General features: G+C 31.3%; 2 protein-coding genes across 4 annotated transcripts; one reads left to right on the forward strand and one right to left on the reverse strand.

Annotated features, from left to right (window-relative positions):
* Positions 1–5,008: 5,008 nt before the first annotated feature.
* LOC128173157 (uncharacterized) lies at positions 5,009–7,237 on the reverse strand. The gene is made up of 4 exons (XM_052838876.1): positions 7,060–7,237; positions 6,902–6,963; positions 6,086–6,247; positions 5,009–5,880 (listed from the first exon to the last, which is right to left on the reverse strand). Exons 1-4 carry the CDS (start codon positions 7,143–7,145, stop codon positions 5,276–5,278), a joined length of 915 nt encoding a protein of 304 aa, XP_052694836.1. The 5' UTR covers positions 7,146–7,237; the 3' UTR covers positions 5,009–5,275.
* An 876-nt stretch (positions 7,238–8,113) lies between these two features.
* Positions 8,114–15,508, forward strand: LOC128173218 (uncharacterized). 3 transcript variants are annotated; one of them, XM_052838938.1, is made up of 11 exons: positions 8,114–8,370; positions 9,087–9,152; positions 9,831–10,062; positions 10,184–10,300; positions 10,499–10,601; positions 10,753–10,835; positions 10,924–10,986; positions 12,965–13,171; positions 13,249–13,346; positions 13,544–13,893; positions 14,449–15,508. In XM_052838938.1, exons 2-11 carry the CDS (start codon positions 9,102–9,104, stop codon positions 14,777–14,779), a joined length of 1,635 nt encoding a protein of 544 aa, XP_052694898.1. In that variant the 5' UTR covers positions 8,114–8,370; positions 9,087–9,101; the 3' UTR covers positions 14,780–15,508. The 3 variants fall into 3 exon arrangements, with proteins under 3 accessions (XP_052694898.1, XP_052694900.1, XP_052694899.1); XM_052838940.1 differs by lacking the exon at positions 8,114–8,370 and adding an exon at positions 8,377–8,518; XM_052838939.1 differs by lacking the exon at positions 8,114–8,370 and adding an exon at positions 8,580–8,707.
* The last annotated feature ends 4,309 nt before the right edge of the window (positions 15,509–19,817 follow it).

Genomic DNA, 19,817 nt, shown 5'->3' on the forward strand with positions numbered 1-19,817 from the left:
GCCCAGATAGATATTTAAAATTATTTCTAAAATTTGTCTTAATAAAACAAAAAGGATATAAATTTACTAAAAAAAAACAAGTTTTTGCTTCCTCTATCCATGCAGCGTGTTCAGCACTGTAACAAAATATTATCTTTAAACCTAAAAATAAAAACATTAGTGCACAAAAGGAAAAAGCAACGTTTACATTTAAGTAAAACAAATGCTGAGGATATGATTCTTAAAAAAATATTACACGTACATAAAGCTTTCTGATTTTGTGCTGATATTAGCAGACCAGAGCCCATGTAAACTTTACAGGTCATACGATGTCTGATGCCCTGTCATTTTCGAATTTGTATAGTCGACTAGTGTACTAAATTCAACAAAACTTTGCAAACAATCGGGCAAACGAATTCGGAAATGTTGAATGAAGCTTGGTTCGTTCATAAATGAGTGGGCTCTCAATGGGGAACTAGTTCCTAAATATTGAAATATAAAAAATAATAAAAATTGCATAGAAATGTATACATTGTCAAGTTCTCAGGAACTTCGTTTCTACAGTTTACATGTAGCTGTACATCTTAATTAGTTAAGCATCCTGGTATACTTAAGATTTTGACTTGTTTAAAAGTATCACAGAGTTTTTACTCTGAACATAAAGGAATGCATAAATGGTAAGAATGTACTCAACATTTAAAAAAAAAATCCACAATCGTGCTAGCGAGCAGTTACATGTACGTGAATACATAACATGTATCCCATTAGATTATAGTGTCTTGTTTAGGAGAAGACAAAACGTTGATCACGTGACTATTGTTGATCGTAGGACAGTTAATATAGAATATATAGTAATAGGTTATAAACATTGTAAAAGTCAAGGTCATTAAATCTTTTTTTATTGAAGAAGACATCTCCACTTTGATTTATGCTCCAAAAAATCCCATTTTTCAGGGTTTTTTTGGTTGGGTGACATATTCTAATCCGTTGTAATATCAAAGTTTTTAATGCAATATACGCAATTTGAGGGAATTTTTAACTTCCCTTATTTTAAAGTATGCCGATGTTAAAATGCGGATGACAAAATGGGGTGATTTTATTATAGTATCTCTATTTAAGGTCAAGTTCTAGTAAAGAAAAGCTGCCTACAGGTTTATGAAATTCAATATATTAAATCTTTTAATGATGCTTCATAACAATAATTTTGTTTCAGAGGGTGTACCGGGGCTTATATGTTTGGTAAACACAATGAAAAATCATGTTTAAAACAGCCATTTACTATGAAATATAAAGGATAAAAGTAACAAATCTCGCAGTTTTGTCCATTTTTGACTAATGAAATATATCTAGAATGCCTACAGTCTCTTCAAAAAACGGCATTAAACAAGCTCTTGACCTCCTCTTTTAAATGATGTCAAATTGAATCTAGGTACCGGGACTACTTTTCCCGTGATTAAATATAGAATATCAAAATATTGTTTTATTTTCTACATAATTTAAAGCCTTAAAATACGGGAAAAGATTCATTTAATCAATTATGATATCATAATGATTCTAGCACCAATTAGACACGCTTGAATCATTTACTAGATATTGACCTTAAGGAGGCTGATATGTATTTTGCGGACAAACTACAATAGCAAAACTTTTTTAACCATATGTAATTTACACCAACCCTAGTGTATCTGCGAAGGTTCAAGAAAATTAACTGTTTAATTCTATCTAGGGGCCATCTCAAAATGCGGGTAAATTAACTTTAGGAATATAGAGGAAATTGTCTTTTTTCGCAATTCGAAACAGATTAAAAAATACTGCTACAGTTTTTTTCTCAAATTGTAATGTGATTAGTAATATCATTTTCTTCCTTAAATATAAAAATACTAAATTTGATCGTTAAATTTTCAGTGGGGATCATCTAAAAAAAATAAAATGCACAAAATTTTGCTCTCTATCTGGAGCCAAAAAAAGAAGAAAGATTGCTATAATGGATTCATTCAGAATTTTAGAAAAAATACCCCCAGAGATAGCATCATTCTTTGTGTAGATTTTCAACGGCGTACAAATTCTACTTTTTCTTTTATGCTATTACTAAAACTGAAACTGAACTTAATTTATTTTACAACGATTGATAAGCAAGTTCTACATCTTTTATTAATATCTCTCGTTGGCACGGATGGTAGCTAGGGGGTCATTGGTTTGGGAAGAAGCCGGAGTACCCGGAGGGAACCCACGTGTCCAAGCGGGCGGCCGCCATACCCTATCACATACCACCACTGTAGATCACGAGGATCGAACTCGGGTCGCAGCGGTGACAAGCGAGTGCATTGTCTACTACGCTACTTGGACACCTTATGCTATTTCTTATAAAGCATTCCCACAAAGCTTCATGATATCATAACGCCATAAAAGCTCAATGACAACACTCACCTACTACTCAACGAAAAAATTGTTCAAAGAATAAAATTTTCGACGAAAAAAGTATTTTTTTTAAATTTGTTTTTTGTTCATTGTTTTCAGTAATATTAATGATATCGAAAAAAAATATAAACATACACTGTACTTAACTAGGATGCACAAAAACATGCGCAATGAAAACTTAAGTCGGCCTCCTTAATTCTAAGAAAGTGGCAATGATTTTTTTATGAAGCACATGCTTAGGTTGATTGAGAAATTTTAAAGAAATTTATTCGGGTAATTCTTCTATGCTTAACATTTCTGTTCACATTTGGACTCAAAAGTTATTATCTTATAAGTGTAGATTTTATCAATAGTTTCATTAAAATTATAAAACTGCTTTAAGGCTAATATTATACTTGATTTCAAAATTAGTTCTATACTTAAAATCATAGAGAAGGGAGTTAATCCATATAAAACTACAGTTTAATATATAAAACGGCTGCGAAACAATATATGTTTTAAAACACTTCTTAATCTTAATGTGTAAGAAAAAGAGAAAAAAAAATCATTGACAAATAAGTTTACGTTACAACGTCTTGATCCTACTTAAGTATTATGCATTCAATTAAACAACCCCCCCCCCCCCCCTTCAAAAAAATGAGAACCCGAAAAATAGACGACATCATGAAATTATAAACTGAAAGGGAAAGAAAAAGATAAAAAAGAGAAATGGAGGGAATATGATTTGTTTACTTTTTTTTTTACTTGTGACTTAAATAATGGTGTTTTGAAATATTCGTACATTTATTGATGTTACAAGTGCCAAACCAGCTAACAAATTTTGTGTTTTTACAAAATGTTTCATTGTTTGTGATTAAACGATATACTATCATATGTTATTGCAGTTGAATGTCGCGGGCAGAAAAGGGAGAAACGGGGAATGCATCAACATAATGGTTTCAGAAAATAAATGTATTTTCATGGAGAAAACATACTATTGTGAATTAAAGCTGACATTAATTCATAAAAGCATTTAGTCACCATATTAGTTTCGATCGCTCCTCAACTGCCAATGGAGTATTTATATCGGTGGAGAAAGTTACGGTCAATTGCTTTCCGATCGTGGTATTCAGCAGTCCAGGTTGCACATACTTGTAAATGCATGAACTACACATTCTAGTAAAATGTTTAAAAAATAACGGAAACTACAAATGATTACTTATAAAATAGGATTTATTCTTGAAACGAATTTCCAAGGCATCTGTATTATCTTGCACATATACATGTTGTGCTGCTTAATTTCGAGTGCACTTGGAACACGAGTGTCATTCGTACAGAGTGCATAATTATAAGATCTACTGCTGAAGGCCATGTTATCACTCCTACTATTATAGTGTGTGGTTTGCGCATGTACGATAATATAAGAGTACAACATAGGAAAACATTTTACAATAATCAAAACTTTTTGAAATAAGTATGCAGTAGTTTAAGTGGTTTTTTCTTTGTTTTCATCGGATACTTATTTCCAGTGCAGTGAAAGTCATATAAGGTTTTTTCTTCAAAACATGTTTCTGCGATTTTTTCACCCTCTAATGTAACGTGTTTAGATTTGTTTAATACCTGAATGCTGCAAAGCATGAATAATTACATTTTTCAGTGTTTTTGTCTGTGATAACACTACGTATCGATGTTGTACTATAATTCCAATAACTTCAAATGACGTATAATATGGGCGCCAGCGGGGTTTGCTTATTTATATTCAAATATTGTACCGTACGATGGCTGAAAATAATGTAAATATAAGAAATAAAGAATCATTCTTTGAATATTATGGGGTAATAATTTCGGTCTTAGCGTGATCCAGTCGATCTAAAGATCACACCCCGACCCAAATTATCACCTCATTATATTCAAAGAATGATCACTTATTCCCTAAATAGTGATCTTGGTTTTATACAGGGTGTGTGTAAAGAAATAGAAAACAAATATGATTGTAGTCGGAAATAAAAGTAATATAATGCGTTTTTATGAATTCATGTCAGCTGTAAGTGATCCTCACGCGATTCAAATTGGTGAAATACTGATCTTGATTAAATTTATAGCTAAAGATTAAAAGATTAAAAGAAATTGAAGAAAAAACGACAATTGATACCTAGGTCGTCGCAAATATAAATTTTAGATGAGAAAAATGTAAAGCAATTCACTTAATAGACAGTAATGAATAATGAGAAATTCAGGAAAGTTTAACAATGTATGTTTGATTATTTTAGGTTGACAAATTGCATGCAAATTATTTTCAGGTATGCCCGCTACCTTTATTATTCATCAGAATTCCTGTTATTAATTGTAATGGGTGCGAATCTCTTTTCATCTGCACAAATCCATATGATCTTGTGGGTAGGAATCTAATTCTGTTTTAACTTCATACTTTCTGAAGGCTATAGCCCTTCACTCTATGCTACGTTTATGATGGAATGTGTGACATGTTAGTTCGTTAAAAAAAGTTCTGATTTTAATTTCCTTTTCCTTATCGATGACTTTGTAGCGGAAAGAGGAAATAAAAGGATACATGTATTTTTCCGGTAACTCGTTATGAATCAAAGATCAATTATATTAATATTGTAATCAGCTTTCAATATCATAACAAACACGGCACAGTAAAGCAATGTATTTAGTTAAACTAGATCAAGGACATTGTTCAGTTTGCTTAGATAACACAAACTGTCATATATAATGGTTTTTAAATTTAGAAGATAAGATAAGATTTAGAATATAAGAGAGTTGTGATTGCGAGTATAAAGATACATTATATTTTCCAAAAATTCGATTGTCTAAAACTGGTCGTTATTATTGTATATTTATGTAGACTGTATAATCTATGATTGTTTTTTATTACTCTTCATCGATTTTCACCGTCACGACCTTCATGTACTCCTGACCTTTCGATATTGTGTTCTAAAATCTCAATGTAAACATGGTCTTTCAAATTGTCAGTAGTCAATTTCGATTCATCTCTAGTTTGTGAACAAATTTTTCGATTGTGCATTGGGATGTCTGCTACGATTTCGCTTTCCGCCAAAATATTTGTTTCACTTTTCTCATCGTTTCTAAACACTGGTGTAAGATAAGTCAACTCCAAATTAGCCTGTTGCTCTGGTTCTGGACGTAACGGACTCTCACATTCCACTGCTTCAAAACTCAAGGATTTGTATTCAGATCCACATTGATTGCTGTTTAGTCTATTAACATCCGTTTTCTGCCGGAAACACTTGAAATATATGTATGTGACAACGCATGCAGCGAAAAAGAACACAAAAACTCCCACGAGACTCACAACTGCTTGGACTAAATTAATTAAAAAGCTATTTTTGAATAAGTCATTATCTATTGGTAAATTGACATCTGCGGGAAAATCCTGATCTTCAGTTTGGTATAAACTTGTACTGTTCAATACCTTAAATGTTACTGATGCGCTGAGTCTATTTTTAATTTCGTTCGTTGAACCTGTAAAATATGATTAATGCAATTTAATCAAATATCAAGATGTAAAAATAAGAAAAAAAATAACATGTTTAGGTACTATCAAATAATTGAGATATTTATTATTTTGTTAAGAAATTACACATTCAAGGCGATAAGCATCATAAAAACTTATAACAATATAAAAACAATACGATTCTTTATCAATCTTGATAAAAACTGTTTATACTTAGTTGCCAGTGGGTTGTTAAAGTTGTGGTATCCTGCAAACACCCATTAACAAAATGACAGTCAATATCAGGGCATTGACATATGGACTGGCAGTCTTCTCCATAGTTTGGGGGGCTGCATTTTTCAGAACAGTTGTCGCTAAATAATCCTATAGGACACTCTAAAAATATCAGGACAAAAAATAAAAATAAAAAGGACACGAATAAGCAATGAAAGCTGAACTTTGAATTGCTTAATATATATGTAATGTGGCGAGGATAGATACAGGTAAATATACAATGTAATATGGTACTCTTTTTTTTATCTTTTGATTAAATGGGACCAGTTTATGTTTTACTCTTAGACTATATTTTGAGCAAAATTTAATCTAAGGAAAAGAATGTGTACACTACCAATTTGGTATGGTTGTATGACGAAAAAGTATTAAGTTAAATGCTGATTGTAGATGATCAGATACTGAAAAACTTGTCTTTGATGATTACTATTTCAGAAAAGTCAATCAAAAGAGTCAATATAAACTATTTCGGGCCATTAACATTGCCATTGGATTATTGTTGATGTAATTATCTACATGTACTTCTTTAACAAATAAAGATGCTGGGCTCAAGAAACATATGCTTAGGTGACTTGGTAAAAAAAACTTCAAATAAATTACAAATGTTTTTAATTATTAACCATGACTGAAAAGCGAACAGGAAAAGACAGATCTATATCATGCTATTATTTTACATATCTATTTAAAATACACTGCCTTGTTAAAAAGACTCTTTAGAATTAATTATCTTTAATTCAGAAATATCTTTAAAGCACTTACTTTGGCAAATTCCAGTTGTCTGAATCAGCATATACCCATCACAACAAACTTTTCCACTAACTCTAAAATGGCAGTTTGGAATGATTAACTTATGAAGACAAATTTGAATAAATTAACAATTTCGAAAGGTCTAAATTGAAAAAAACAAAAACACTTGCCCCCAGCATACACGGTTTTCTGTTAGTTTAAATAAATTGAAAGAGAGCACAAATACAAGCGTACATATCATGACTATAACAGCCATACAAGGAAGTAATTTTATTCATTGATAACATACTAGATAACTTATGATTATATTAACACCTTCCTGTAGCTTTGGAATTTTTCAATGATGTGATTTTTCAAATGGTTACATGCTTAACAGTGCAATAAACGTGTTTATGTAATTTTTTTTTAAATATTAGAAAACAAATTCTAAAATTCAGTTTAATATCAATGCATTTTGTGCTTTTCTTATTAAAATCTTGTTTAAAATTATCGCCATATAGATATCATCAAGTAATACCAGTTTAAATGATGAACCAGAGGTAAAAAAATATATATCTATATTGAAATTTTTATAGACCTTCGGACGCGTCGTAAAATTATAAACATGAGTTGTTGCGACACTTTATTATTTTTTCATTTTTTTAACTCTGGCATCATGTTTTAAATTGTGCCTCATTAACACAATAAAACATTTTTACTAAATACTGTCTTATATGTATCGTGTGTAAAGTTGATTAGAGATGAAAAAAAAACTATGCAATATTCACCTGATAACGCAAATACATCTACAAATTCAGATTTTAAAATAGTCAATATCACAATTTAAGTGCAACAGATTTAAAAAAAAATGTTTCATAGAAATAACGCAAAAAATTCTCGTATACGATTAGAAAGGAGGAAAAAATTGTTAAAAGTGTTAAGACTATCTACTACTGTACGGTTGTTAAGGCAAAAAACTACTAATAATGAAAATTGTTAAGACTATTGTGATACACATCACCTATACACTGTATCATCACATCATGATTGATTAAGCATGCATCATATATATTATAGTAAATAAAATCTTTAATTTATTTTTTTTTTTTTGAAATAAAGTATATAAAATAAAATGTAACTTTTTTTTAACCCCAAGCGTTTTAAAAAGGTTATTAAGAAACAGGGTAACAACGTACATGTTCTACCTTGTTTACATAGTCAGAAATACCTGCACTAAAACGAAAACAGAGTCAATATTGAGAACGATGTGAAAATATAAATTCCGGTATTATTTGATTCCTTCTGTAGGTGAATAATTTTCATAGTATAGTTCAAAAACGTTTTCTAATTGTGATAGTGTATATCAATCATACTGTAACACATTAAAGCAGAGAGAGATTCGAGAGGTGTTTCAATGGTCAGACGTGGTTTGCAGCTGCGCATTTAAGAGATTGTGATCAGGAAATTGACGTATAAAACTGAAGTCCTAGTAAGGATAAGCAGTAAGTTCTTCGATACGGTAATGTTTATATTATTTCGGAACGCATGATTCATGTAAAGGACATCAATTATGTATTATACACATTCTGTTGGAAGTGTTTTTAACCAAAAGAAGAACCCTCACAATTTTACTTTCGGTTTGTGCTACCGGTATATTGAATTTATTTGTTATTGTTTATCAATCTTATAGATTAATTCAAATTTAATTTATAATTGGTATGATTTTATAATTCATTTATATGATTTTTAAGGCAGTATTTCTTACAATGTGTTAAATCAACTTTCGGTTTGTTATTTTAAGATATAAACCATTGATCGATTCGCTGTTATTGATCACAGGTATATAAGATATGTACATGTATCTAACTGTAACTTAAATATGGGTGCCTCTGATATATAAAATCAAGAGAGTTAAATATCAAAGCTTTTTTGAAGAACATATGTAGTATTACTATGTTCAGACTTAATGTTAAAAGATTGCTTTTTTATAAAAGTCAACTTTGTATTTCTGTCTCTATCATGCTCTAAACTTCTTAAAAATATCATATTGCTTTTTACTGTCACATCTTATTCCCCTTTTTAATCACTTGTTTTTTTTAATAAATACATGTATGTTGTATTATGTTTGATAAACAGCAAATTACATCAAATACAGCTTCTATCTACATCAAAACTGACTTGGAATTTCTTGAAATGTATTTTGATTTTATTTTCTTAGATAATGTAGTTGAATATGGCATCTTGTATCCATATTTTACTGATGTTTGCCACGCTTCTCACACAGGTAATCCTTTTTATATATAAGTTATACTTAATGTGTTTCATCGCAGCACTGGCTTCTCACATCACTAACAGATTATTCAGTTAGATATATGAAATAAATTGTACTGAAATATATCCACGTGTATTACATGCATTGATGATCTTTGTTGTTTCAAAAATTAAGGTGTCTAAAGCCATATTTCACTTTATTAAAAAAAAAAACAGTGACGAAAACCACATACATATATTTGTATCTTCTAAAAATATAAAAACTAGATTTCATCTGTTTTGTGAGAAGTTTACTAACCAAATGTCGAATATGTAATCTAACCAGAGCAGCAAATATTTTTGAAAATGAATTTATCAATGTTACATTGTGTTTTAGTAAGTCAAAAATTAGTTCAAATTTCAATTTTACACTTTTTCTGTTAAGTAAAAAAAGTACAATATATCACTCAATTAAATTCATTTAAACCAGGAGCAACAAAAAAACTATTCATAAGATAATGAACATAATCATAAGAATATATAGTCTGATACATTGTACAAAATATGAAAACAAATTTTGACTTTGTTAAGTGTATTTCGTGGATAAATGATAAATACAATCACAGTAGATATTTGTTTAACCTCAAACTTATGCTAAAAACCTACAAATATTTTTATCAAGTGTTTATCTATTTGCAAATTCCAACAAAAGACGTCAAGTGGGGATCAAGAAAAATGCAGTCAAGCCATCCACGATCTTATAAAAGTCGTGGCATCGTGTCCAACATCCAAACAGGAGTGGGATATTGCTGCAAGCAAGAAAAACTGCGAACAATTAGCGGCATTGTGTAATACAAGTAAAAAACCATATCTCTACCACTGCGTCATAAACGGATTCAGAAATCAAACGTTAGAAGTTTGTGCACAAGGGAGAATTATATTTGGTAATTTAAATACTTAGTAGTTTTTCATTCAAATAAAATTGGATGTAAGAAACCAATATTACAAGTTGTTTTCTTTTTTTAAAATAATTTTATGCTACTTATTGTCATCTGACTTTTAAAGGACATTGCACAGAATACAATGTTGCCGGAGAAATTATCCAACGTCATGATACGGCCAAATGCAACAGTACATTCCCAAAATGTGATTGGTCCTACTATTCCACGGAGGCCTACAAATGTACTCTCTGAAACTATATCAATCAAGTTTATAAACAGACTACATTTTAATTACCATCCATATAATAATAATGATAGATTTTGTACTGTTACATGATTAACACTTATAATTTCAGAAGTACTTTAAATCAGCACGAGTAAATATTATATAGGAATAATTTGAAAATATTCATTTCATATTATATTTGAAATATTTCAGTCCCTGACTGTTATGAACTTGTTTATATGAAACACGATTCAAAGACAACGACTGTTCCAACAGAAGAAAGAACAACAACAAGCAAACCGGACGAAACCGAAACGTATCATACTTTTATAGATATATTTTTAATTGTTTTCCCATCAGCAAACACACACAATGCAGGAAAAGCTAAATGAAATATCTTTCTTATATTAAATCCCATGGTTTAGACTTGTTAAAAAAATATAATTTTAATCTTATTTTATTTTTAGAAACAATCCTTTACTTTATGTGGTGATTGTTGCAGTGCTTGTTATTTGCGCCCTTGTATTAAGCATAGTGATACTTTGTAAAAGTAAGTTCAACTGTGACACATAGGCGATGCGAAGATAATAGCAGTAGGTAAGATTTGTTTTTTAAACAATTTTATATAACCACATTAGGACAAAGAAGAAGCGCTCCGAACGGTGAAGAAGAACGCATTGGCCTGATTAAAAAAAAGCAAGGTAAGAATAGGTTAAATGCTGTAGATTTGATGTAATTCTGAAGGTCGGAATACACACACACACAAACACATGCATTTTTTTAAGTATCAGTTGTGAGACAAAATATAAAAAGATTAAATTGCATAACAATTGGGTATTATAATGATAACTTCAATCCTATCTTTCCCTTGGAGGAACTAGTATGCCATGGAAATATATCAATCAATCAATCAATCAATATATCTATCTACATGTATCTACCTTCTATCTGAGTGTCCATCTACACATTATTCAGCCATTCAAGCCATCTATCTATTCATTCAATACTTAATGATCTTTCTATTACATATTTTTGATAAACTTTTAAAAATGTGTAAACGACAAAATAATATTGGTTTATTGAAACAACTATTAGTATTGCGATAATTGAAATCAGGTTTGGGGTAATGCTAAATGTAATAATAATGCACTGCATTTCATTACATGTTTTGAAAGTAATGCCAGTAATGTGTAATGCCACAAGTTTGGCATTACAAGTAATGCTAATGAAATGCATTACTTTCCAAATTCTATTGTAATACTGGCATTTCATGGCATTACTTTGCATTATATGCTTTTCTATGCAGGTTCATTTTTTAAATTGTGATGAATTGAATAATTGAAATTGTATTTGATTGAAAATTGTTTTAAAGAAGAAAAAGTCATTCTTGAGATAAAGATATTTTGGTTGTATGATTAAAAAAAATTATGAATCCATTCTTAAATTGTCAATATAACTAGCCGTAACAACACATTTTCATAACATTTTAAGTCTCGAGTGTTGTTATTAAGAATTTTTTATCATTTGAAAAATTAACCCCCAATTAGTCGTGCATTTAATGAACCTACTGTGAAGAATGTGTCAACAACACACAATGCCCCCAGGACAATCTCAGTAGTATCAAAACATTGTATGGGTTTAAGAGGTGCTAAACACCCCGATCCCAGCCCTTCTCTTAACCTTCTCAAAGCCCTCACACTCAGAATGTTTTGTACTATTTTGTGTCATTTGCTGATTTCAATTTTTAATACTATCGATATATATATAATATATATGTGTTATTTTTGTGTGTATATTTTTCAGTAACCTGTATGTCATTCTCCAAATAAAAATTATTCTGTAAACATATGAGTGCACGCAAACTGCAAGATTTGTAAGGACCGACCGTCCATTTTTGCCTATATTTTTGTAATGTTCACCTAATAAGTGCTATAAGACGTATGTCTTTTACAATAAAGAAATTGAAATTGAAATTGAAATGTGTTCCATACACCCTTAAAAGCAAGAATGAATGCATTAAAAAGAATGCACTGTCCAACTATGCTCTCTGAAAGCTTAAAAATTACTTCCAGTATTATAACCCATTTGAAAAAAAATTTACTCTCTCTCTCTCTCTCTCTCTCTCTCTCTTGTATTGTATATTAAGTACAATAGTTTGGACTGATAGAAAATACAAGATTCATGTATTTTTTTTCTGTTATTGCCTGGACACTTATATCTTAGATTTCAAACCCGACAGGATGCAGTTAAAAGATAAAACCTTTGAAACTTCACTGATCATAAAGTGCAATAGCAATCTTGTTCAAGTCATTAAATTTGAACTTGATAGTGAACATGAACCTTTAAAAATGTTTAAGCGTGTTTGATATATGATACATTTGCAAAAACATTTTGATCAGCTTTTAAATTACTTTTTTTTTAAACTAATTGTTAACTTTTCACAAAGTAATGGTAATGCTAATGCATTACTTTACTCATTTAATGGTAATGTAATGCGTTACTTCAAGAAAACTAAGTAATGGTAATGGTAATTTAATGCCCAAATTCATGAAGTAATAGTAATGTAATGCATTACTTTACAATGTCATACGCCCCAAGCTTGATTGAAATACATATCTCATATTATACATGTTTATTCTAACCCTTACACTTTAGAAAATATGTTTCTGGCAATTTTAGATTCATCAATCAAGTATTTTTACATCAAAGCCAAACATTTCCAACGCTTTTTTTATGTTAACAATTTGGCGAAAGACTGCGAACTTCGTTTGGAAAAGATACTAAAGGACAAGAATAGAAGAAAATGCATGTCTGATAAAGACGTCATGATCAAAGTTGTTGGAAATCTTACCAATGACAACCTAGACTTGTTATCAAAAGTAAAAGGTAACTGGGATATTTTGTCTTCATACAGTTGCTATTTTAATTTTATACCGATTCTTTAAGAAAGTTTTTTTCATCAGCAAAGAAAAATATGCATGGGGAAAAGCTTGAAATCAGTTGGGGAGCAGCCCCACTTCTTTGCTTCCAAAATGATCTTCAGACAGAATCAGCCTTAGAGGTTTGTAAATTTTAAAACAGGAATACAACGATATAATTGATTTGTCATTTTCAAGAAACTATAACATTAATACGAAGTATACTGCTCTTAAAATAAATACACACACATATATATATATATATATATATATATATATATATATATATATATATATATATATATATATATATATATATATATATATATATTTTGGCTAGATTTTGCGTGGAGAAAATGCATGCCACAAAATCCTAATCCAATCCGATGTCCCTTTTGACAAAACACGAGGAGCAGATTGTTCAATTGACATCGTTGGCCAGAACAAACGACAAATAAAAGAGATCATCAAATCATGTTTGGAGGAACAACTAGATCAAGTACTACAAGATTGGTTGGGAAAACTCAAACATGAAGATTTAAACAAACAAACATCCGAAATAATTCACGAAATAGAGGCCATCCGTAAAAATTTGATACTTGACACAAGCAACAACACAGCCGCTCCTGATGTACCTTGTTTTGACAACAAACCCATTGTTCCAGTTAATGTTAAGGATTATCTACTTGGGTAACTTTCATACTTTTATTTTATTTCATTATAGGGACTCTTAAAATATAAACTTCATTACATTAAATGGCTTTCAATACATATAATGGTTTTCTTGACAAACTTTGACAGGTGTTCTGTCATGATAAAGATGATAAATTGACAAAGAAGATAATTTCTATCTAACCTACTATGAAATCAGTAGATTTCGTGGTGGCTCTATTTTCGTTGTATTCGCTGGTAGGCCCCACGAATTTACCCCCTCATTGGAAACAAATTTAGAAATGTTAATTTTTGTGATTGAAAATGAAAATGCAGGATTCACAAAATAACGTCCATCGAATAAGAAGCAAAAGAAAAATCACAAAAACACAGAATCCACAAAAACTCGTACCCACAAACTGAATTGACTCCACAGTATAAATGTTAAACAATATCTGAGATCATCCTTAAAATTTTGTGCAAAATATATTGTAGCACAAGCTTCATATCTTTTGTACTTCAATAATACAACTCTGCATTTTTAAAGACACTTTCTGTACAAATATTACCACGTTATTGTACGTTTGTTTTCAGACGGAGTGACGTAAATAGTTTTGGAATATGGGGATGTTCAACATTCAAGATCTTTGTCAATAAGAGAATTGACAAGAGAATATTAGAGAGCAACCTGATCGATTTGGATCAAAACTTTTTTGAAAAATATCATCCAAAAATAGAATTAAAATATATGGTAGAAAAGCAGACCATGCGGCACTATGATTCTACATCGCTAAAGTACAATTTGGGAGAAACACTTAAAAAATTATCTACAAAACCATACGACGAGGCAAAAGAAAAGATTTACCGACGACTATCGCAAATCCAGATCTATTGGTTATTGTCTGTATATAGCAAAATGTTTTAATTCATTCAATATAAAAAAGTTCGTTGTAGAGATATCAGAGGAAACCTGTAATAGATATTGCCGACAGAAAACCATTATGTTTCTCTCTATCAGAGGGCTAGTAAATGATGACATAGGAGACAAATCTCATAATAAGGATAGCATTTTCAGTTCAGGATCGCATGTAATTGTTTTTATTGAAGAGTTTGCATCAATGTTTTTATTCCTATTTGTATACTGCTTTAATTTTTTACCATATAAATTTTATCCACAGTCAAGTTCTGAATATCCTTTTTAGAAAACGATTCTTTTGACTTGGTCTTTTCTACACTCGCATGAAACCACCACAAATAGAAAATCAGCCAAGAACAATTTGTGCGATTTGTATATGTATCAGCGCACTTAGAATACATGTACTTAATTTGACATTTTTTGGCTTCTTTTCCATTGTTCCTTTATTTAATTTGTATCTTGTTTTTAAAACATTTCTTCTTTTTGTTTGATTGGTGCTTGTTGAATAAATCTTGTGTGCGTTTTTAAGAGTATATTATCTTTTCTCGATAAGTAACTTTTCAATTAAAATTTTTTTGCAATATATTCAAATATTAAAATTCGTAATTACGATCTTGATTATTATTTCTTTATCATTTCATTCTTCATTACTCTTATTGGGTTGCTCATTTAAAACATTCTGATATAATAAAAGACCCTCCACAACTTCGAAAAACATTCTTGGACATTGAAGCACTTGCTTGTATTATTTATAAACGTACATTTTCCTTTTATATCTATATATATAGATATTGACTTAATAAGCTTATGGGGGAAATTTTTAGTAAATACATGTAAAATACAAGTACTTTTTGTATTCGAACTCGATATGTGGTGATCATTAAATTGTAGTATGATGCAATATAAGCTGCGCTACGAATTTAGTTATCAACTGTATCAATATATATATATATATATATATATATATATATATATATATATATATATATATATATATATATAAATTGTATATAAAATAAAATAAAATATAAATTATGTATATCGAAAATTCCCCATTATGGAAACTCGCGTAAGAGCCATTGGACTTCAAATTTCAAACATCAAACAAGTGACAGATTCAGTATCCTCTTTGACGACAAGAGTAAATACGGTGGAATTCTAAGTGAACACGGAAAGAAAACAAAGTCGGATGTAAAAACAAAACAAAACCTTTTACTGATATATATGATGACATGAAGAAAATTTCCTATCTTAAACTCCTTACATTAAGACAGGAAACTCGTCAGATAAGAAACCAGTTTAAGGAATCAATACACACAATGGAAGGAGAGTGAAAACCTTCAGAAATCAGTAGTGGACTTAAATTTTAAGTCAATGCGTGATAATCTTGTCTTCAGTGGCATCCCTGAACACGATGATGAAGACTGTGAAAAAGTCACTCAGAACTTCCTGAAAACCAAGCAGCTCAAGCTAGACAACAACATCTCGTTCAAACGAGTGCACAGATTAGGGAAACGAGTTCCGAACGAAATCGAGGAGACTTGTGGCAAAATTCTCATTTTTCATTGATAAAGAACTGGTACGTCTACAAGCACCAAAGAAACTAGAAGGATCTAAAATCTGGGTTACTGAGCAGTTCCAAACGGGAAAAAACGAGGAAAGAAAGGCATTATACCCTGCTATGAGAACGACCAGAAAGAACAGTCATCGAGTGTCACCAGCATTGCCACAGGACGACTCGAACCAGGCAAAACACATGGAATACAAGATCGTTTATGCACCAGTGACTGAGGTGGGCATCGATACGACCACTAAACCATTCCGAAGGCATAGATACAGTGAGTCTAACTCGTATATCAGGACATGCCGCCGTCGAACACCGAACAAAACATTGGGCCGCGAAGGAGACCAGCTAGATCGTAATGATATTTATCAGATCGTTAGTATTAATAGCTTTAAAACATACAATTTCAAACACAACATATTCCTGGAAAATCAAACATCATAGCCGATTCTATATCTCGCAGACAGTGGGAAGTTTTCCGGGCAGCAGCATCTTATGCCGACATCCGAATTCCATTCTAGCCCAATTCAAGACACTAATCTCAAAAGTCACATTATTATAAGTAAGGTACTTCAGGGCATGCAAAGAACAACACTACACAAGGACACTCATTTGCCTATTACATTAGACCTCTTTAACAATAGTATACCAATCCTGCAAACTATTCACCGCAGCCTTCACCCTAGCATTCCATGCCCTCTTGCGCAAAGGTGAATTAACAGTGTGTAAAGGCAACAGACCAGCAACTTTCATACAATTTGATGACATTTCAAAGCAGCATTCACCTGACAATTCCTCATTCAAAAACGGATAAATTAGGGCAAACTTGAACATTTTCGCTTCAAATGGTATTACTTATCTATAAACCTTACCCATCGTATTTTCATTTTGAAGGTCAACCATTGGCCCGCTCTCAATTTATTACTATATTGAAGCGCTGCCTTAATGCACAAGAGGTCGATAGCTCCAATTATAATTCGCGCTGATTTAGAATAGGTGCAGCTACAACCCTTGCAATTCAAGGAGTTTACAGTGACGTCATCCAAGGGTCAGGACGATGGCGTTCCAACGCATTTCCTACATATATTCGGTAACCTTACAATTCCAACAATATTTATGTTGCTTACCATACACAAGTTTATCAAGGTCCTGTCAGAGTTTGATTGTTGTATCGTCTATCGTCAAAAGACAGTCATATCTGCAGAATCATTAGAGAGAGGGGGCGAGGCTTAATCTTAATCTCGAGAGCACTTCAGTCCTTTAGCAATGATCTAGTGGCATAAAGCTACAGGACCTTAATACAAGGTTATCAACATTACTAACGTTAGACGTTCGTCCTCAGTTTCTAATCATTCATTGTGAAGCAAACAATGTTGGCAAAAAACCACTGAAGAGTTGCTGGAGCTTCTTTTCACAACATTGTCCCGAATCTGCGACATGTCCCCTACCACAACAATAGTTTAGCCTTCTGTCTTTCCTAGATTAATATGGCGTTTTTCAGACAATATTAAAGCAATGAATGAAACAAGGGGTCGAATGAATCGAGAAGCGATATTAGAATCATCAAGGGGCGGCCATTACATAAAATATCCTCAGTTTTCACCAAAACAACCTACATTGTTTGACCCTGATGGAGTTCACCTATCCCAGCTGGGCAATGATATACTTTTAAATACCATTCAAACTGCGTTGCAAGATTTATTAATAAATTATGGCGGTGTTAGGCTTCCTGCCAAACCACATCACAATTAATTACTACTGGCTCGTTGTGATTAGCCAGTCCAGCCGCCGTCATTAATGTTATTTTTGGAAAGCTGTGCACTCCATTGGTGGCGTTTGCAGTGTCAACAACAAAAATGAATGACCCTTGCAAGTGGGTCAATCGTCGCACCCCAACGCCAATGGAAGAAGTCATTCAAATTATTATAGCATACAGTTTCAACTGTCAATATAATGTGTTTATAATGCTGATAATGTGTTTCAAATGCCTATTGGTGGCCTAAAGTCACTGCGGCCAGTAACGCCAAACCTTAAGAAAGTATTTAGTCCTAACCAATCTCTCTCAGTTAATTCATCAGATGTTTTGGATAAATAACAATTTATACGAGAATGGTTGGATTTTGGGCAAAGGTGAAACTTATGTAAAACTATGTATAGGTATGTATCTTTACAATTGTAACACTACAGGTGAAATCAATAATAAGTCGATGTTTTGTTAAAAAAAAAATTCTTGATAGCTGTGGCTTATCCTATGTATGGCACCAGCAAAATCCTATTTAATGTAAAGTGGTTAGAAAATATTGTCAAACAAAAGAACTATATATGAAATGAGTTAAATTTGGCCCCCATAATTCGCCATTTTTTAATATGTTTCGGGTACAATAAAATGTTATGTCATTTTTTAGAAGAGTTGATGTATAATATACTTTTCACCTATTTATTAATTTTATTTGCACTTACTGGCAGTAAATGACGTCAAAGGTGACGCTATTTCTATAATTCAATCAAATTAGTCAAAAATTGACATTTTTCTTATCTTTTATGAATGGGAAATATAGAGCGCACGCTTGAACAAGAAAAATATTTTTGTCACTTATTAGTCTTGGCTAGATAGATCACTGATTGAAATATTTTGTTTGTTCAAGCATGCGCTCTATGTTTTCTGAAAGAAAAACTGCTTTAAAACAAGCTGTTTTATGCCAAAAATGCAAAAATGGCGGGAACATGTTGTCTTTATGATGTCATATTTCTAAATTGTGGGCAGTTGAATGAAAATGAACATTATGTAAAAACATCACATAAATATATGTTTAAAGAAAACAAAGAACTACAGTAAAATGATGATGTTCATTTTAGGGGACCATTTTTGGGCCATCACCCGGGGTTGACCTCAACTTCAAAACAAACATCAGTTGCAGACAAAGGTGTTCATTAATATTCATATGACAGATAGAGATAAGCCTCTAAATTTTCTGCAGCAGGCAAGATAATTAATCCCAGGATATTAATTTTTCTGCTCTCTCATCCTTTTCTTCTAAATTTACAATAAGATTTGTTTCAGAAATGACAGAATGGGGTTATTATCTGATTACCTGTTAAAATTAACAGCATAAATGCAGAAAAAAATAAAATTAATAATTAAAAAATAAAATAGTGAAAAAGGATAATCTTAATATATATCTTGATTTTAGAATTCAATAAAATTATCATAAATCATTGTGTACGGTATTTTAACCAAAATAGAGTATGAATATTGTATATTTTAAATCCATATTTCAAAGAATGTACACAATACTACACATCATTCAAAATTGACCTTAACTTCAAAACAACGTTCATTTGCAGACACAGGCAGTGCAGTAATTAATCTCAATGTGTCAGATAAAGATAAAGCTTAGGATTTTCTTCCTGTGGAAGGTTAATTAATCCCAAAGGACAAATATTGCACAGCCTTCCAAGTATACAATGATAACATTATCAGCA

The sequence above is a fragment of the Crassostrea angulata genome, chromosome 2, assembly GCF_025612915.1.
Source record: "Crassostrea angulata isolate pt1a10 chromosome 2, ASM2561291v2, whole genome shotgun sequence".
NCBI classification, from domain to species: domain Eukaryota; kingdom Metazoa; phylum Mollusca; class Bivalvia; order Ostreida; family Ostreidae; genus Magallana; species Magallana angulata.